Source organism: Motacilla alba, chromosome 21, assembly GCF_015832195.1.
Source record: "Motacilla alba alba isolate MOTALB_02 chromosome 21, Motacilla_alba_V1.0_pri, whole genome shotgun sequence".
In the NCBI taxonomy this organism is placed as follows: domain Eukaryota; kingdom Metazoa; phylum Chordata; class Aves; order Passeriformes; family Motacillidae; genus Motacilla; species Motacilla alba.
Window position 1 is genome coordinate 6,934,179 of NC_052036.1, and position 18,908 is coordinate 6,953,086.

General features: G+C 46.8%; 1 protein-coding gene and 1 long non-coding RNA gene across 2 annotated transcripts; both read left to right on the forward strand.

Annotated features, from left to right (window-relative positions):
* Nucleotides 1-1,931: 1,931 nt before the first annotated feature.
* Nucleotides 1,932-18,585, forward strand: MICOS10 (mitochondrial contact site and cristae organizing system subunit 10). The gene is made up of 4 exons (XM_038159858.1): nt 1,932-2,044; nt 13,346-13,393; nt 13,968-14,077; nt 18,340-18,585. The coding sequence occupies exons 1-4, from the start codon at nt 1,978-1,980 to the stop codon at nt 18,346-18,348; spliced, it is 234 nt and encodes a 77-aa protein (XP_038015786.1). The 5' UTR covers nt 1,932-1,977; the 3' UTR covers nt 18,349-18,585.
* Nucleotides 2,419-12,199, forward strand: LOC119710589. The gene is made up of 2 exons (XR_005259576.1): nt 2,419-3,943; nt 4,080-12,199. It is a non-coding gene; the product is annotated as an uncharacterized LOC119710589 (long non-coding RNA).
* Nucleotides 18,586-18,908: the final 323 nt, after the last annotated feature.

An 18,908-nucleotide genomic window follows, 5' to 3' on the forward strand; every position in this document is an offset into this window, starting at 1 on the left:
ACTTCTGTAGCTATCTGGGGAAAACACTGCTGGATCACGTTGGTATTTTTATAAGTAACTCGATGCAGGGTTCTATTTTGGATACCAACTATGCAGCAATGCAGACTGATTTGAGCAAATTGCAGGGGGAGGAAGAGGAAAGCAAGATCCCCTTCCAGAACAAGGGCTGCCTTCTCCAGGGAAACCTCTTGAACCTCCAGGGGCTCAGTTTCAACAGTGCCTTTTACAATAAATTTTTAAAAGCCATTTAGATTTTATAAGAAAGAGAAAATAATGGTTAATTGTGATTGTTCTGTGATATGTGAAGGAATTGAACCAAGCTAACGAAAAGTAAAACCTTTCCATCCTGACTCTAGATCAGAACCAGCTGTACTTTTAAGATAAATTTAAAGACCTATACCAACTATAACTTTATGAAATTTTTGCCAACTTCATGAATTTTTCTCTTCTGTTTTTGGCTTTAGTCTGTAATTGACTTGCAAAAGAACTCCCAGTTTTATGAAGCAGCAGAGCCTCCTGCACCTCGATAAAGAAAATTGAACTTGAAGAAATCAAAACAAGTAATCACAGCTAAAAATTGCCTCCCAGTGTGAACGGGGACATTAGCACTTGACAAACACCCTGGAGTTTTTCACAAGGCTTCTAGAGAATGCCTTCCAGGCACCTACACACCATTTGCAACACAAGAATTCATTCTAGTAGGTTTGAAGACATTCAGAGTTGTTGCTGGCACCACAAAGCTGTAGCAGGCTGCAAGATGGGCTGACGCCCCACAAGGCAGTGGGAACTCTTCCCACAACCTCCTCCTCCAAAATTAGGAAATATTTATATATCTATATACAAGGCTGAAATCCCTCTCTGTGAGGGTGGGCAGGCCCTGGCACAGGCTGCCCAGAGCAGCTGTGGCTGCCCCTGGATCCCTGGCAGTGCCCAAGGCCAGGCTGGACAGGGCCTGGAGCAGCCTGGGACAGCGGGAGGTGTCCTTGTCCATGGCAGGGGGTGGGACTGAATGAACTTTAATATTCTTCCTAACCCGAACCATTCTGCAATTCTGTGATTCTCATTATCAACCTGCTGTGTGGAAGAACTTCTTGACTGGGACTGAATGATCTTGCTGAAATTATTTGGCTTCTTTTCTCAAACAAGCAAGAATGTGGGAGGCCCAGGTTGCTCTTCCTGGGATATTGACAGGGATTGACACCAGCTGTCATACACCTGTATCTCATTTCAGGCCCTGAAGAGCAGCCGAGGCCAGAGAGTAAAAATCACAGAATTATTAGGGCTGGAGGGGATTTCTGCAGATCATTCTTTTCAACCTCCCTGCCAAGGCAGGCACACCTGGGGCAGGTGACACAGGAATGCGTCCAGGTGGGTTTGGAATGTCTCCAGCGAAGGAGACTCCACGCCCTCCCTGGGCACCTGTCCAGAGCTCTGCCACCCTCCCGGAGTGTTCTTCCTCCGGCTGAGGTGATGCGGGAGCTGCGCAGGATGTAGGATAGGAGAAACCTAGACGGGAGCGTGTGTCCAGTGCTGTACCCAACGCTGCAGTGAGAAACTCGGCCCTGCAGCACAGCCCGGCTCTTACCATGGATGAGGCGAGAGCCCTGCGGGCAGGGGGGCGGCGGGCGCGGGCCCAACCCAGGCGCCTGCGAGGAGGGAGGGACGCTGCCATAGCCTGAGGGAGACGAGGACTAACAAGGACACAGCGGGAGCTCTAGACGGAGCGATGGAGTCCGGGACGGGCTGGGGACGTGGCGAGCCCGGTCTTACGGGGGGCAATGGCGTTTGGGCCGGATCCTACGGGGAAAAAGGGGATTTTGGGCCGAGCCCAAGGTCGGGCGCGGCGGCCATGACACCCTCCAGTTGGTTACCATGGCTACGACAGGGAAATCTCGCGAGATCGGCCGGTGCGTGCGATAGGTGGAGCACCAGGTCTCGCGAGAGTTGCGCGGGGGAGGAGGTGAGGGGACGGGTAAGATGGCGTCGGAGGGCGACCTGGGCAGGAAGTGGGACCGGTGTGTGGCAGACTCCGCCGTCAAGCTGGGTAAGGGTGGTACGGACACGGCGGAGCGGGAGGGCCCGGGGAAGAGCGGTGATGGTCCCCCCCGGGCTCCCCGAGCCTGGGAGAGCCGCCGCCGGCGTGTCCCCGCGGCGCGGGGGCCACTGTCCCCCGGCGCCCCAGGTTCGCCTTAGAGCGGTTGCGAGCCCGGGAGGGGCTCAGGGTGTCCGGAGGATCCGCTCTCATCGCTGCCCCCGGCGTCGGGTAGAGCCAGCGGCCCCGGGCCTGGCAAGGTGACCTTGGCCGTAGGCTCGGACCCCTGCCGGGCCCGCTCCCAGTTCTGCGCCCCGGCCCGGCCCCGGCTTACCGCGGTCCGGGCGCGTTTGACCTCTGGCTACTCCCTGTGTTGAAGGTAAGAGGTTTCCGTGGGAAATCTGGGCTCCGTAGGAAATCGGGGCGGCCTCCCGGCCGGAATGAATGAGCGGCGGGCAGGCACGACCGGTTCCTGGCGTGCCGCGACCTCGGCCGCCTTCGGCTTTGCTGCGCCGGTGGGTTTGGAGTCAGTCTGGGCAGAGCTGCTCACGCCGCTCCGTGTGCGAGGGGGCTGCGTTTATTAAAAGCAATAGGCAGCGTGACACGCTGAGGGCTTTGGCACGTGTCACTTACTACAGCGTGTGGAGTGTGACATTGAGAAGCACCGTCCCTGTCCCAGCCCTGGAGCTCTGCCTTTTCGTCAAGCAGGGGAACCGTTCTGTTGGTTTTTTCCCCGTATTTATTTGTCCTTAAAGTGAGAGTTATGCACATGCCTCGGTTTTCTGCAGCAAAGCATTGCCGAGGTTCACTGAGTGCTGTGAGTTTTAAGGGTGGTGGTGGCTGTGGTGGCAGTACCATGCTCACCCTGTGACTGGCTGCAGAGTGACACCAGGCAGAGCTTGTGGCTTCACAAAATGCGTGAATCTTCAAGTGCAGTGTGTAGAGCAAGAAATGCAGTGTCTGACACAACATGTCGTTCCATGTTGGTGCAGATGTCTCTTTTAGAACCATAAATAATATCTGGGAAATGTGAATGTTTATTTCTTGTAGCAGCAGCGGCCTTCTGCTTGAAAGCTGATGAGGAACTCAGGGGTTTTAGTTGCATAATACTTTTCCATTAGAAAAGATGTTTAATAATTTTAAGTAAACTGAAACTTCCATTGTTTATAACAGACCTTTGAAAAGTGTCAAGTGCTCCAGAGCAGTGTTTTTCCTTATGAAATTCTACTCAGGTTTGTCTGACAAACATATCTGGACATGTTTATGTTTCCATAGAATTGGTTGCTTTATCATAAAATATTAAGTATGCCAAATTATAAACAAGAACTTGTTCCACACTGCAGCTGTACATGTCAGAGTCCTGTACATCCTCTGCCTTGGAGGCTGAAGGAAGTGGATACGGGGTTGGTTTCGCAGAATCCCAGAGTGGTTTGTGCTGGAAGGGACCTTACAGCTCATCTTGTCCCACCCCTGCCATGGGCAGGCACACCTTCCACTGTCCCAGGCTGCTCCCAGCCCCTTCCAGCCTGGCCTTGGGCACTGCCAGGGATCCAGGGGCAGGCACGGCTTCTCTGGGCACCCTGTGCCAGGGCCTGCCCACCCTCACAGGGAAGAATTTTTTCACCTTATGCGACCATAATCCTGCCTCTGTCATTGGGCAGCCATTCCCCCTTGTCCTGTATCTCCAGGCCCTTGCAAACAGTTTCTTTCCCTCTTTCCTGTCAGTTCCCTTTAGGCACTGGAAGGCTGCAATGAGGTCACCCCAAAACCTTCTTTTTTCCAGGCTGAACAATCTCAATTCTCTCAGCCTTTCCTCCCAGCAGAGCTGCTCCATTCCTCTGATCTTCCTGGTGCATCCTCTGGACTCTCTCCAGCAGCTCCAGGTCCTTCCAGGGCTGGGGCACTCTGCAGGTGGGATCTCACCTGAGTGGGGCACAGGGGCTGGGTCCCCCCTTTCCTGCTGCCCACGCTGGGGGATCGGCACAGGGAGTTTCTGCCTGGGTCGTGCCCAGCTCTCACCACAGCACTCCTGGGTCCTTCTCTCTAGGGCTGCTCCTGCTCTCTTCATCCCTTAGCCTGGATTCATCCTGGGATTTGTCCTGACCCACGTGCAGCACCTGCTCTTGTTAAACCTCATGGGATTCCCATGGGCCACTCCTGGAGCTTGTCCAGGTCCCTCTGGACAGCCCTGTCCTCCAGGTGTGTGCAGCCCTTAGCTTGGTGCCTGTCACCTGCACTCCTGGCTCTTCTGTGGGCTTTTCGTCTCCGTTTGGGGTTTTCTTCCAGCCTGAAGGGGCGACAGAAGAACGAGACCCTGCTTTGCTTTGTGCACTGGGGCTCCAGTCTGAGGATTGCCAGCGTTGGCTTTGTGAGGATGCTGAGGAGAGATCTCGGGCAAACTCAGGTTTTTCATCAGGCTGCCCAAAGGGGACACCTGTGCTGCATCTCTTTATCTTCTCACCAAACCCGGTGGGCTGGGCTCAGATGCGTGGCCCTCTTCGTGTGTGAGGGCACTTTTCTGGTTTGTGTGCTTTTACAATTGATCAGTAGCTGAAGCATTTGTGCTGGCAACCTCCTGCGTGAGTTTTGTGCTGACGGCACACATTTTTCCGTGGTATCCCAGTGGGAATGATTGTTTTCTCTGCAGGGACATTAAAACTCTGAGCGGTTGGGTTGATTGGTTTTGTAATATTACTGCAAAGTTTGCTGGAGTTTCCAGTATAAATTATCAAGGGTGGTTGTTGTACTGGAAAGAAAATAAATTTTTTTACTTGAGGATATAGTTGTTACATTGGATACAGGACTTGGTAAACGTCTTTTTTGTCAGACTTCTCCCTTTTGTGGCCACGATTTCCTTCCCAAACACTCCTTTACATCCTTCCCAAGTGCTACAGCCAGGGAGATCTTCCCAGCCAATGGCTGGGGAAAAACAAACATTCTGATTAGCCCAGTGTTTTCCCATTCCAGTCTCTCTAAATAAGGCAAAGCACTGAATTTCTGGAGCCTTGCATGCAGGACATTTCCCAGTGGCTGTGAGAGCTGTGTACAGATAACTCCTGTGGATTAGTTTGGGGGCTGGTGGGACATGGGAGACAGAAAAGGGGAGAAGGAGAGGTTGAGCTGCCAGGCTGGCTTTATTAGCAAAAATTTGGTTTGAATTGCAGCTGGGGCTGTGCTGCCTGTCCTTAGCCCATCAGGATCCCTGTGTAAGTCAGGGTTTGTCCTTAGCTCTGTTTGTAGTTGTGCAATACTGTTTTAGCTGGAGACCAGGCTCCTGAAAAAAATTTGATTTCCTGCCACTAAAGCTTCCAAAAGAAATATTTATCTTGTGTTGCATCTTTTGAAATGCTGTATTATGTTTTTGAGCTCTTGGTCGCTACCTGTGTGGATCTTGTAATTTAGTATTAACTTTTTCCTGTTGGTTCCAAACAGAGGATGTTGTCAGGCGTTGTTAGGACAGGATTTCATTTCAAAGAGTAGGTAAACCTTTTTATGCCTGCTCAGAACATTAAACCATTGTTAAGTGGAGCTTGTGGTCACCTCGTTTTTATTAGCATGATATTTATTTGTTTTGCTGATGATGAGGCTATATCCAGGTGGTTTTGTTCCTCTTCCATTCCAGAGGTAGTTGTGAGCTCAGTGTGCAGAGGACTGGCTTGTGCTTTCTCAGCTGACCAGGGGGTTTCTGACAGACAGTCCGGGTCCTGCTGGCTCTGGCTTTGCACCATCCTCAGGGCTTTTCACCGAGGCAGTCATTTAAATAATTTAACTGTCTGTTCCTTTTTAAAATTCTGATACTGATTTTCATGCAGGAAAGCTACTTGTTACTTTCTTACAGAAAACCTGTTTGTTTGGCAGGTGGGAACAGAGGCTTGAACTAGCCTGGCTTTCCTTTCCTTCCTAGCTTGCAAACCTTCCTCAGTTCCCGTGTCGTCTCCAGCCTTCACAGCCATTTCTTCCTTTTCATCAGTAGAGCTCTGCAGAGGAGGGGTGATGAAGTAAACACTGCCGTGGTCTTCCTCCATCCTGCAGGCTCCAAACCCTGTTCAAAGGGTTGGTTTGTTTGTTTAACTGATTGATAGTTCATGGCTGTTTATTTGGAAGGACAATTACTCACAGAAGATTGACAGAGGTGGTTTTTTTTGTTGAAAGGCTGTAATTTTGGACAAATTATTATTATGTGCTGTTACCAGGGGACAGAGGCAATAAAGAGTAGTGTGGAAGAGAGGGAGGTTTATGTGCCCTCATGCCTTGGTTTGTTTTGAAGCTGTTGTTGTTTTAAATGAGTTGAAGGCTGTAATTTTCCTGATACTGGAAGGTAATCCTAGGGAAGCTGTTTGCTTCTTGACTTGTGTGTGTGAAGTTGCTGTGTTGAAGTTAATTTATTTTTCAGGAGAGAAATGTTTTGATGTATGTCTGTGATTGACCAAAATCCAGCCTGGAAGCTTGTAAATAACCCAGTGTAGTGATTTCATTTTCCTCTAATCCTCTGTTTTGACATCTGAAAATAAAATGCTTCTAATTTCCATTTAATAGGGATTTCTTTTAAGAGAAAAGGGCACTTTGAATTCTGCAACTGTTAACATGATTTCTTCTGCCTTTCATCATCTGGCCTGCTTGAATAGTTGTTCTCTTAATGGCAAGGATGAAATTGTATTGTTTGTGTCATTCCACAGATTGAATATTTCAGAAAGAAGCATTGTATGGACTGCAATGTCAGTATTTTTAAATAATCCTTCACATGGCTATGAATAGGATAAAGTCAGCCTGTATAATGATAAAACTTGATTACACTTTCTGAAAACTGGATTAAACTTTGTCTAAATATACAAAAATCCTGAAATTCCTGTTTTGAAGTGTTTTTTTGCTTGGCAGCTGTTATCATGGCCATCCAGTCATGGCTACCAGGCCAGAAGGCTTGTTCCAAACCCCTTTGGGATTTTGTTTTTAGTGCTGGAGAACATGGATATTATGTGAGCACACAGCTGCATTGTTGTGTGAGCTTTGTTGGAACCCCGAGTTATTTTTCCTGGTTGTACAGAAGATCCAGCTCTACTAGTTGTGTCTTGCAGCAGACCAAGTAGTGTAAATATGAGCTGCTCATGGCTCAGGCTGTGCAGGGAGGCAGTACAGACAATAAAAAATGTTTTCCTTGGAAGAGGTGGGCAGTGCTGTTCTCAGAATAGGCTTTTAGTCCAAAATCTAACAGCAATTTTTAGTTATGATGTTAGCAGAGCTCTGAATACAATGTCCATTTACAGATTAAGGGGGTATTATCTTCTGTTGGAAGAAAAAGACAGGAAACTCTTTAGGAATCCAGGTCTCCTCCTAAGTGCATTGTGCCCTGCTGTTCCCTTGGCTGGCTCTGGGTGAGTCAGGGAGCTGTGCCCTGCTGGGGTGTGCCCCACCAGCTGTTCCAGCCTGCTCTTGGTGGCCCTTGGAGCAAAGGAACCTGAGAGAAGAGCTGTGACAATCCATCTGCAGCCTCTGCAAACCCCAGACCTCCAAGCTCTTCTCCACGGGAAACGAGCCCAAAAGGCCCCGACTTCCTGAAGCTCTGCTTTAGTGCATTGACAAGATGCCAGCTCTGCCTTTTTTGGAGGTGGCAGTGCCCAGAGGAAAGAGACTGTAGCCAAGTGATATCCTGAAGTTTGGTCCTTGAGAATTAGAGCAGTACGTGGGAACAAGACTTTGTTGTTTTTTTTATATCAGAAACAGTTTTCTGAGAAAATGTTTTTAGGGCTGCTGGCACATCCTTAGCGATAGTAAATGAATAGCAAGAGGTTTGAGAAGGATCAGGCTCCTTTTCTCTTCATTCCTGCCGGTGAGACACCCCTGAAACTCTTCTTGCTCTCAGTTGCCTCTGTTTCTGAGCTGGGCCAGCAGACGTCAGTACTGGCCAGCCTGTGCTGGGTGGGTGTGAAGCAGCAGCCTTGCCAACCCTCACAGCTGGTCTGCAAAAGCCTTGAGAGTGGTGTTTACTCCTGCTAAATCTTTCTTCTCAGCAGTGTTACTGTTTTTATTAGCAGAACATGTAATTGCAGTAAGACAAGGTAAAGTTTCCTGGCAGAGGGATATTTTCTGTGTTATGAGAAAATTGCTGATTTCTTATCTAGGAGCTTCTAAAGCAAGCACAGCCCTGATTTGTCTAAAAGCTTGGTGCATCACTGATCACAGAATCCCAGAATGGTTTGGGATGGGAGGCATCTAAAGCTCATCCAGTCCACCCTGGCCCTGGACACTTCTACGTTCCAGCTTCTCTGGGAAATCTGTGGCAGGACCTCCTCACCTTCACAGGGAAGTTGCACTGTGTCATCATAGAGCAGCTTCCACTCCTGTCCCTTTCCCCCTTTAAAGGAGGGAGAAAACGTTTGTGCCCTCAGGTGTCTGGGTTCATCCACCAGTCTGTGGTGTGAGGTTGCAGCTTCTGGTACAGTGTCACTGTGGTTCCTTGGGACATCACAGACCCGTGGTGCTGCTGCCTGTGCCTTGCAGCAGTGCTGGTGTTTACCCCGGGTGTGCCTTGGAGCAGCACTTGACCTGACCCTGAGTGCTTAAGGGTGAAAGCAACCCCTGAAAGCATGTTGGAATAACAAAATATTAATATCCAAATATCATTATAATCAAAAATTCCAAGTCAGATGCTAGTATAAAACAAAACTCTCTTTTTTTCTGCTTCTTTCTTGGGTACTTGGTATATAATTTCACTGTGTTTTCTTCTAGTGTCCATGCTCATTTTTCTGTCTGCTCTGCAAACAATCCACACCACAGGGGAGATGGGAATGAAAGCTTCAAAGTTGGTGTTTGAAGAAAATCTGATTCCTGCCACTAAGACCTTGCAAAGAGTCTGCTTGAAATTAATTCTCTCCGTAAATAAGTGATTTCATGGTCTCGGATTTCTAACTGGTGCTAAGTGCTGCCCTGTGAAGGCCCTGGTGTATGAAGGCAACTTCCCTCCACATTTTTACAAAGCAATTCTTTATGTATTTTATCAGAGTGGGATTGGAGGCTGAAGCTCTCAGTTTTGTATTAGTGTGTGTGGAATGGCGAAGGAAAAGAACAGTTTTCATTTTGGGATTAAGTAATTGAAAACCTTCCAGCTGCTATAGTAACAGCAGCACATCTGCCAGATGTCAATGAGCATATTTTAATCCTTCTATTTTAAGTTTCAAGCTCTTGAAGCAAAGTACATCTAGGTGTGGCTGTGTTAGTAGCTGCCTCAGCCTGCAGCTACTTGGGTAGCCTAGGAAAGAACCGTGTAGTATCACTGTTGGAGTGACTGCTGATTAAATTTATAGAAAGAGCTTTTCCCAGATGTTCTTACCGGGCAGGAGCCCATCCTGAAGATTTGTGTTTCTCTCCGAGACACTTTTATGATGTCCTGTAGGGTATACAGCGTGTGCTCTCCTGCATGTTAGATTGATTGGAGGTACCAGGACGTTTTTCTTGGAAGGTGTAGGAGCCAAAAAAAGGAGAAAGAAGAAGTTTTGGTGCCTGGGCTTGCTGCCTAATGCCAATTCCGTGTGGCTGCGCTGCATAGCGGGGAGCAGGGCTGAGGTGTCCACACAAGTGTCCTGTCCCCTGTTGACACTGTAAATGAGTTTAGGCTGGAGTGATGAATGTGGGGTGGAAGAGGCTGTTTTTCTAGTTAAACATTTTAAACTGTCAGAGAAGGTGAAAAATGGGTTGTACTCTTTCCTGTGGCCTTCTCCTCCAAAGAGTCTGTCAGGCAAGAAAGGGAGGGAAAATGTGCCTGGCGTGGATCAAGCCCTTTGCTTTTCCATGTTCGTTTGTTTTTATTGTAAGATAAACCTTTCATGTTTTATTGTTATGAAGTTAAAGCCTGGCCTAGAGGTGCTGCTCTTTAGGAGGAACAGCTGGAGCGTCCCCTGGTCAGGTGGGAGGCTCTTTGAAGCGACATGTTGCCTCTTTAAGAGGAAATGGAGCATGTGAGAACTTAAACCTGTAAAACTCATCATCAGCTCTGCCATTGTTTATCTCTGGTGTAACTTTATATAGAATTAAAGTGAAATGCATTACTTTGCTCCTGAGGCAAGATGGTTTTGCTCCCCCTTGGTCTTGGAGACACAGGAAATGACCACATAACCACAAATACTTTCTAGTGGAATGAAGATGAGTGACAAACTTCCCGCAGAAAGAGGGCTAAGGAATTAAATGTAGCTGAAGGCTCTGATTTTAAGTTAAAACCAGCTCCTAACTGTTCAAACCAAGTAGAAAAGAGCAAATGCTGTACATGCAGTGGCTGGTGTGAGGGGCAGAGCTGGTGTTCCTAATGGACAGGACGTTGTGATCACAATGGCTTTGAGCACAGGCTGTGCCTCAGTCAGGAGAGGGGTGACCCGAGCTGTCTGTCAGATTAGGACAGCTAAGGTGCTTTTTTGGCTTTGTTTCTCAAGTTCCCTTCTGGCACAGAAGGCCAGAACCCATTAGCTGTAAGATCCCCTCCTTCACTTCTCTGTAGCATTTTCATTACTTGAAGCAGGGTCTTAGCTATCCTCCCATCATTTTTGGGTACTCATTGTTGCTCTAGACTCCTTACAGCTGGAATAAAGTGCAGTGATACCTTGTAAAAATGCATCAAAATGCATTTGCATGAAGAAAACAATCCCTTCAAACAAGCTGCTTCAGTAAAAGCTTTCTTAAGACAGAGTAGTTTTTCCTGAGCCAGTCACGCTGGACCACATCTGTTTAACAGTGGTGTTGGTGTGGGGGAAGGCCTAGTTTGTGTTTCAGACTTAGTCTGAATTGCAGTTGACATAAATAATAAATTCTTCACCTTTTAAGTGTATCCTGTAGCTTCCCCCATGGCCAACAGGAAGCAGCATTGATGGCATGTGAGTGCAGCCATTACAGAGGGGCTGTAATGTGAGAGAACATCTGAAGGAGGTGAAGTGAGTACGAGATAATGATAATTTTTGGAAGTAAATGGAAAGAAACTGTATTAATTATAGCTGCTTCCTTAGTGCAGGGTTGTGTTAAGACAAGACAGGAAGCAGTTCACCACTAGGCTGGTGAGAAGAATGTGGGTTTGACTGGGAACATGGAAAATGTGGTGACATTAGAAACTGCCCAGGCTATGCATGGAGATGATGCAGGATTTGTCATCCTGTAAATCATTTCTCATTGATTAGCTAAGCTGTTTGGATTGGCAGAGGGGATCTTCCCAAGGACAGGAACTGTAGGACAAGGATTGCTCCCTCGTGGCAAGGCTGCTGAGCTGGGCACTCCAAACAGTCTGAGCAGAGAGAATCCCCCCACCGAGTCCTCATCAGCCCCCAAGTGCAACAGCCCAAAGCAAGCCAGCTCAGTACGGGCTGTGGGAACGGGCTGGCAGAGGATCCAGCCCAGGGCCCCACGTGGGATGGATCCTGGAAGACAGTGATTATCCTCGGTGGCATGAACACCGTGAGAGAGCCAGCACCAGCTGGACTACAGCAAAGGTAGGGCAGGAAGGCTCTGCTGGGAGGGGGCTGGGGGGCTAGAGGGGTGAGCTGTGCCTCTGAGGGAGGCCTGATGTCTCTTCCAGGCCGCAGATGAACATTGCTCAGTGCACGAGTCTGAATGAGCTGCTCCAAGGAGTGTCTTCTACTGTCTGAAAGGCACAAAACCCTGGGGCTCTGAGCAGACACCTGAGGATCCCAGACTTTGCCTTAGCTGTGCAAATGATTAGGGTGAAAACCTGACCTTCAGTGCAGCGCTCGGGCTCTGAAGTGTCTGGGGCAGTTATGTCAGGATTGCTTGGCGGGCGGTCAGAGCTCTTCCTGCGTGTTTTGTAAGCCTACTCCGAAGTTGTAATGACCTGGTAAAGTAGTTACCTCTGGCACAACTGCAGATCTGTAGTAAAATGAAGAGGGTTTTCAAACCCTTTTGCAGCTCTCAGTAAGTACGGAGAGCAGAGTCCTAACAGAGAGTGAACGTGGGGCGCTTTGCTCAGATCATGTTTGCTTACCTCTGTCCTAATATTCAGGGGCTTATCATCAACAAAATACATGGGATGCTTAGTTAAGGTACAGGGTGGTGCACCCTGATGTACTGAGGATGTCAAGTATGCTTTGAGTAATCTGTTCTTCAATAGAAACTATCAATGCACTTTTTACAAGGAAAAAATTTTGAAGAGCACAAGGAAACTTAAAAAAAAAAAAAAAAGAAACAGCATCCCATATGCCACGAGAGTACAGGATTCCTTGGCACTGTTCTGTACTCAACCCATTTACTAATGCATTCAACGGGACCATGTGCTTTTAGGAATATTAAAAAAGGATGCATTTTAATTAACAAACTCATAATATTTAATTTCTTGTATTGCAAGGAGAGAGTTGAAACCTATAACAGGATGTGTTTGCTGCAAAATAAATCTGAAGCTGTTGGTTTGGTTTTTAATGAGGATGTGCACGACTGATTTTTTTTTTCTTTTTTCAAACTTTTGTACTTCCGTGCCTTATCTAAAATTATTCTTCTCAGTGGACATAATTAAAGGTAGAATTTGCCCACTCAGCTGCAAGTTTTCACTGTGATTTCTTTTGGTCCTGAGAGGAGTTTTACAGACTTGTCTGACATCTTACACAAAATCATAAGCTCACCTTCCAAGGAAAGCGAAAGATTATTTTTGAATATGCTGAGTTTTTTTAGTGACGCTGAATAATTTTGTTTCCACTGCTGCAGTTATTTCTGTGTATAATATAAGGATGTGAAAAGTCATTCATTCCTAATGTGTTTAAATATGCTCCATAATGAATGTTGGGGATGTGAAAGATAAGCAGCCTGGAGCTTTCTTTGTAAGGTATAGGGTAACACAAAGCTTCAAAGTTCTGCTGCCCTCGGGACACACATTGAAGCACTTAAAGTAGTGAGATAAACGAAATACAATGAGATATTCATCTGCAGAATTTGAAGCTCAAGGACACAATAAGTTTTCGTTTAAAGTGCTTCTCATTTGCTGACAATGAGCCAAATAAATTTTAATTCCACATTGTAGATAGTGACAGAAATTCAGGAACTTTCCCCAGGATGAGAGTCTGTTTTTTTCCCCAGATATTTCTGATAATGTACTTATTACATATGTTGGGATTCTAATGTGAATTGGCTTAAGAAAACAAGAATTGGTTTTTTCAGATTTGTTATGTAAGAACTCTCTGGTTGGGTGTGCTGAAATAGCATGTAGCTGGATAGTCACAGGCTGATGTTCATAGTCTGATATTCCTGAGTTGGAATAAAGACTTACTGTAAAGAACTAAATCATTTTCCATGACTTTGCTTTATCTTTGTCCTCACCCACTGCATTTCTTCTTACAGGTGCTGGATTTGGATTAGGAATTGTTTTCTCAGTCATCTTCTTCAAAAGTAAGTACACTGCATTAATCTTGGCTGCCTGGCTTCCCACTGTCCATCTGTTGAAGGTACAGCTAGACGCTTTTGAGGCATGTAGAAGGTAATCAGCTTGTTTGACCAATTCTTCCATTGTTTGGCCTGTCTTTTCCATTGAAATGGAGTTCCCAACACTTCCAGCTGTTGTAACAAGGTTGTTATCCATGGCACCTCCCTGAGCTCCTCCTGTGCTCAGCTCAGATTCTGGAATGGCAGGAGAGCCTGAGCCAAATCACTGGAGACATGTGTCTAGACTTCAGTTTATGCCAGCCTCACCAGGGCTTTAGAACTGATCTTAGTTCTTCAGCTGTGCTTTAAAACAGAATAGGTTTCGGTGATACCTTGAATTCAGACATTACTTTCTGTTAAATTCTAAACATGTGTTACTGTTACTCTTCTTCTGTAGTGGACTGCTTTGGAGGATTTTAGAACTTGAAAGTGTCTAGAATGCATCTTCCAGTAATTCGGTTTTTCTTGGTGCGTGTAGAACAATTTATAACAAACAGCTTTCCTTGACTTCGCTTTTTCCTCTGTGCTTGCTCTTCCACAGGAAAGACATGGCCTATTGCATTTGGGTCGGGGATGGGGTTAGGAATGGCTTATTCCAATTGTCAACACGACTTCCAGTCTCCATATCTTCTCCATGGTAAATTTGTAAAAGTAAGTATCAACATGTCTGGTTTGACACTGGCACAATGCCAGGTACCCAGGAAAGCCTGGATTACCCTCCCCTGTCACAGCTGGGCAGAGGAGAGAGAAAAAAATTAACCAAAGGTTCATGAGTTGAGATAAGGACCGGGAGAAAAACACTTCGAGGGGAAAACAAGTTCAAGTTGCAAAGTGAATTTATTACTAACAAAATTAGAGGAGGATAATGAGAAGTAAAATAAGGCCTTGAAACCCCTTTTTCCCCCCAGCCCCTCTCTCCTTCCCACCCACAGTGCAGGGGTCAGGAGGGTGGGGATCTTGGTCAGTTCATCACCCAAGGTTTTCTTTCCTTTCTCTGGGAGAGGAGCCCTTCCCCTGTGAGACCTGGGGTCCCTCCCACGGGAGACAGTTCTCCATGAACCTCTCCAGTGTGGGTCCATTCTCATGAGCAGCAGTCCTCCCAAAACTGCTGCAATATGAGTCCCTCCCAAAACTGCTGCAGCATGGGTCATTCTTCCACGGGGTGCAGTCCTCCAAGGACAGGCTGCTCCAGCCTGGAAACAGGGGCCCTCTCCCCATGGGGTCTTCCACTGGAACACAGCCTCCTCCAGGCATCCACCCACTGCAGTGTGGGCACCTCTGCCACGGGCTGGGGGTGGATCTCTGCATCCCCCGGGGACCCCCAGGGGCTGTGAATGGATCTCTGTATCCCCCGTGGATCCCCAGGGGCTGGGGGTGGATCTCTGCATCCCCCGGGGACCCCCAGGGGCTGTGAATGGATCTCTGTATCCCCAGGGGCTGGGGGTGGATCTCTGCATCCCCCATTGGTCCCGAGGGGCTGTGAATGGATCTCTGCATCCCCCGTGGATCCCCAGGGGCTGGGGGTGGATCTCTGCATCCCCTGTTGGTCCCCAGGGGCTGGGGCTGGATCTCTGCATCCCCTGTGGATCTCTGCATCCCCCATTGGTCCCCAGGGGCTGGGGGTGGATCCCTGCATCCCCCGTGGATCCCCAGAGGCTGTGAATGGATCTCTGCATCCCCCGTTGGTCCCCAGGGGCTGCAGGGGCACAGCTGCTCAGTCTGATCTCACCACAGCTGCAGAGGAATTTCGGCTCTGGCCCCTGGAGCACCTCCTCCCCCTCCTTCCCCACTGACCTTGGTGAAGAAAAGCTGTGCACCTTTGTTTTGGTTTTCTTCTTAAATGTATCATCACAGAGGCATTCCCATCATCTCATTGGCCTGGCCTTGGCCAGCAGCCTGCCCATCTTCAGAGCCATCAGGGGCTGGCTCTGCTGGACATGGTGGAAGCTTCCAGTAGCTTCTCACAGAAGCCACCTCTGTGGCCACCTCTGTGGCCCCGCAGGCTACCAAAAAACAGGCTGTGCAAAACCAGCACACAATGCGAGCTACCATTGGTTGGTGACTGCTTTATTATAAGTCAGATTATCCATTTACATGGATATCCCTCTGCCTTTCCCAAAGGAGTGCTAGTAGGAAGAAACTTGTGTTGCCAAAGCTGGAACGTTACCCTGTTCTTTAATATCTGGTGTGTTTAACAGTACATTTACTAGACTGAATAAGTGGAATTAGTTTAACAGATCCTGCAGTTAGCTTTTCCTACAACCTGAAAACACAATAAAAATACATGTCAGAAAAGCACAAAAACTAAAGTAGTATTAAGGTTCTTCAGACTTTAAAAGAGATGAGCTGGGAAGAAACTGAGAGTCACATCAGGCATGTCGGGTAGATCTGCCTGTGGAAGCAGATCTTTGGTCTTCTGTTGGGTTTTGGGGTTTTTTTTCAATATGAAGACACTGATCATTTTTAAGTTTTGTGGCTTGTTTGTCTGTGTAGTCATGCAGTAGTTAGTCTGGAAAAAAATGTAGCCTGTAAACAGTTTTGAAGAGGATAAATTCAATGAGTTCAGTATTAACACTGAAGTAAAATGTTTTAAAATATTTTACCATGCTGAAGTAAAATTTTTAAGAATGGATTAATTAGCAGGAACCATTTGTGCAGTCACAAACTGGCTGCAGTGCACCAGTCCACAAACTGACTCCATTAGTGTTTTCCTAATTTCTTCATGTGCCAGAGCTGGGGCTGTTCTCATGGTAATTTATCACTGTGGCACCTGGAAACAAAAGGAAAGTGTGTGTGTGTTTGGATCCACAGAGCCATGGCATGGGTAAATGGTTTCAGTGCCGCTGGTGGTGGGGCATCCACCAGGACATATTTACAGTTACTTTAGCACTGCAGAAAGTACCGAGGTAAAATATTCTGCCAGGAGCTTCTCATGCAGGACACAGAGTGCAGAAATCCCTCCTGTATGGCTGCTCTGCCTGCTGCAGGAGGCCTGCAGGCATTTCCAGGCTTCTCCTGGTGCTTGTAGAGCTGCAAGTCGAGCCCAGTCCTCTTGGATTTACTGGCAGATGAGCTTTTCCCGGCCTTCTGCAGCCCTCGCAGACATAGCTGCTTACAAATATTCTCTCCAGCTGCCTGTTAAAAGGAAATAGTAACAAGATTCTGCAACAAATAACATCTTTTGGAGAGCAGTATAGAGAAACTGACTTGGATGCAGCTGATCAGCATTGCCAGCTACTGCCCAGAATCAAAATTCTGTGTCTCTTTTGGCTGGATGTGTTAACATTAAAATGTGTTAGTACTCCACACCATCCTGAGGGTGTTCCTCCAGTTTATGTCTCCAAAAAAAAAAGCTGGAGTGACATGTCTGTGGCTTCATGGGAGTGATAAATGCGCTGCTCACATGTTCTGAGAGAGCATTTTTCATTCAAGGATGCTTGTTCCTAGGGATGTTGGGCAGCAGAAAACAGTGTCTGGTCACCCTAGGAAGGGATTTTCTTTGGATTAAGGACTAATCTGGAGCAGGGTGGTCCTTGGAAGCATGAGGTAACTGGAAGGACACTTCAGATGCCTGCATGGCACAAGACAAATAGTTTCCAGTGCACTGTCTCCACGACTTTCTCTGGCACAAAGAGGCTGAGAGAGGGAAAACATGGACGAAGCCATCTAATGGTTAATGTCATTAATTCCCTCCCAAGTGTCATGTCATGGGTAATGGCTCCAGGGTTATTACAACAAAATTATTTCATTTCTCTTGGTTAGGAACACGGAAGATATTGTTGCATTATCACTCATCTGGTTTTTTTCCTGGAAAAATTTGTTACAACTAAACTTCATAGGATTTTCTTTACAAAACTGAGTTCTGTTCAAATGCTAACTTGTCAAAATGATAGAATCTGCAAGAAAATTGCCTTTATTGGAGAGAAATGTAATATGGATTAACTTGGTCAAAATTATTTCTAGTTTTCTGAGCATGTCAAGTTCACAGGAGAACTCAAGTTGGAAAGGATTTCAGGGAGGTCATGGAGGTTAGCTGTGGGGTCAGACCAGGTTACTCAGGTCTTTACCCAGTTGGGATTGTTGATTCTTCAGGATCAAGTTCTTAATTCTGAGTCCTGAGTCAGAATGAGAAAGGACAGAGGACCTTCAGGATACTGAATAATGAGATGTCCTAGTGACTTTGCAGCTGTTGTGGCTGTAGCTTGGGTTATCACACTGCCTATCCTTTGGGTTAGAAATTCCACCAGGAAACCCCAAGCCCAGTGCAGGAGCCATTCATCTAGACCAAAAGAATACTTAGAGTGCAGCAGAGTTCTAATTTGTGGTCAGAATATTCTGAGGTTCTTTAAGTAATTTGATCAAGTAGTTTTCACTGTGACTTCAGCAGAATTTAAAATCAATGTCACAATTATTTCAAGGCTTAAAATGCTATGGCTGTGAATTACACAGCCTAGATTTCCTTGCAAAATGGAAAATATCCTAGTTTTCAGGTTATTTAGCCTGTGTTATCACCCAAACCTCACCGTCCTGTACTTTGATAGTAATGTGGATTTATACTGATGTGCAAGAACACAAGAAAGCAACTGCAGCCTTTCCTCTTGCTCTTTGTGGCTTTGATTTCAGTCTGATTTCTCTTCAGCCTGTGAATAGTTAACTTGATCAATAATGTGGGGTTTTTTGAAGTACCCAGTTTGTCAGAACAGAGGGTTATGCGTGAAAACATGCTATGCTTCTGGCATGGAAAAAGCTGCTTAATTCCTCCATATACAACCTCTTGCTTTAGCAAAGGATGAAAACGCTCCCTTACCCTCGGCAGGTGTTACAGAGCTCTGTGACTTGCTTTGCATCCTGCAGCACCTTCCATGTAAGGAACCAAATGGCTTTTTAATAATATAAGCTTTCTTGCTTTACAGGAACAGTGACTAATGGCTAAGACTATCCCAGTGGGAAGGAAGGAGAAATCAATGATTATTCCTCAGGAATACTGAAGTGCCCCTGGAATAAGCCAACATTCTTCAGTAACGATCACCAGTAACTCTTTATACTCCAACAAACTGTTTCTGTCTATGAAACAAAGTTCTGTTGCTTGTTTTGTATCGTGTCTGAAAAGTGCAAGGAAGAGCTCTTCTGGGAAATAAATAAAAGAAAAATGGCCTTCTCTGGTGTGTTGACTTTGTATGTGAGTGAGAGAGAGGGAGAATGGAAGGAGAGAACTTCATTTGGAGTAGCCAGCAGCTGGGACCACCTGGGCCACTGGGAGAGCTCCTCAGCAAAACCAGCCCTCCTCTGTTCCTCCCCACTCCTGAGAGCAACCCCCATCCACCATCCAGTTCAAAGAAGCATTCCCACCTCATAAATCACCCACTAGACCCCTGCTGCTTGTGTCGGTGTTTGGAGAGGAATATAAATACTCCTATGTCCTGTTTGTACAGTTGCCCTTTAAAATTGGAATTTTGTCCTCAGAAGAGGCAGAATCCAAACG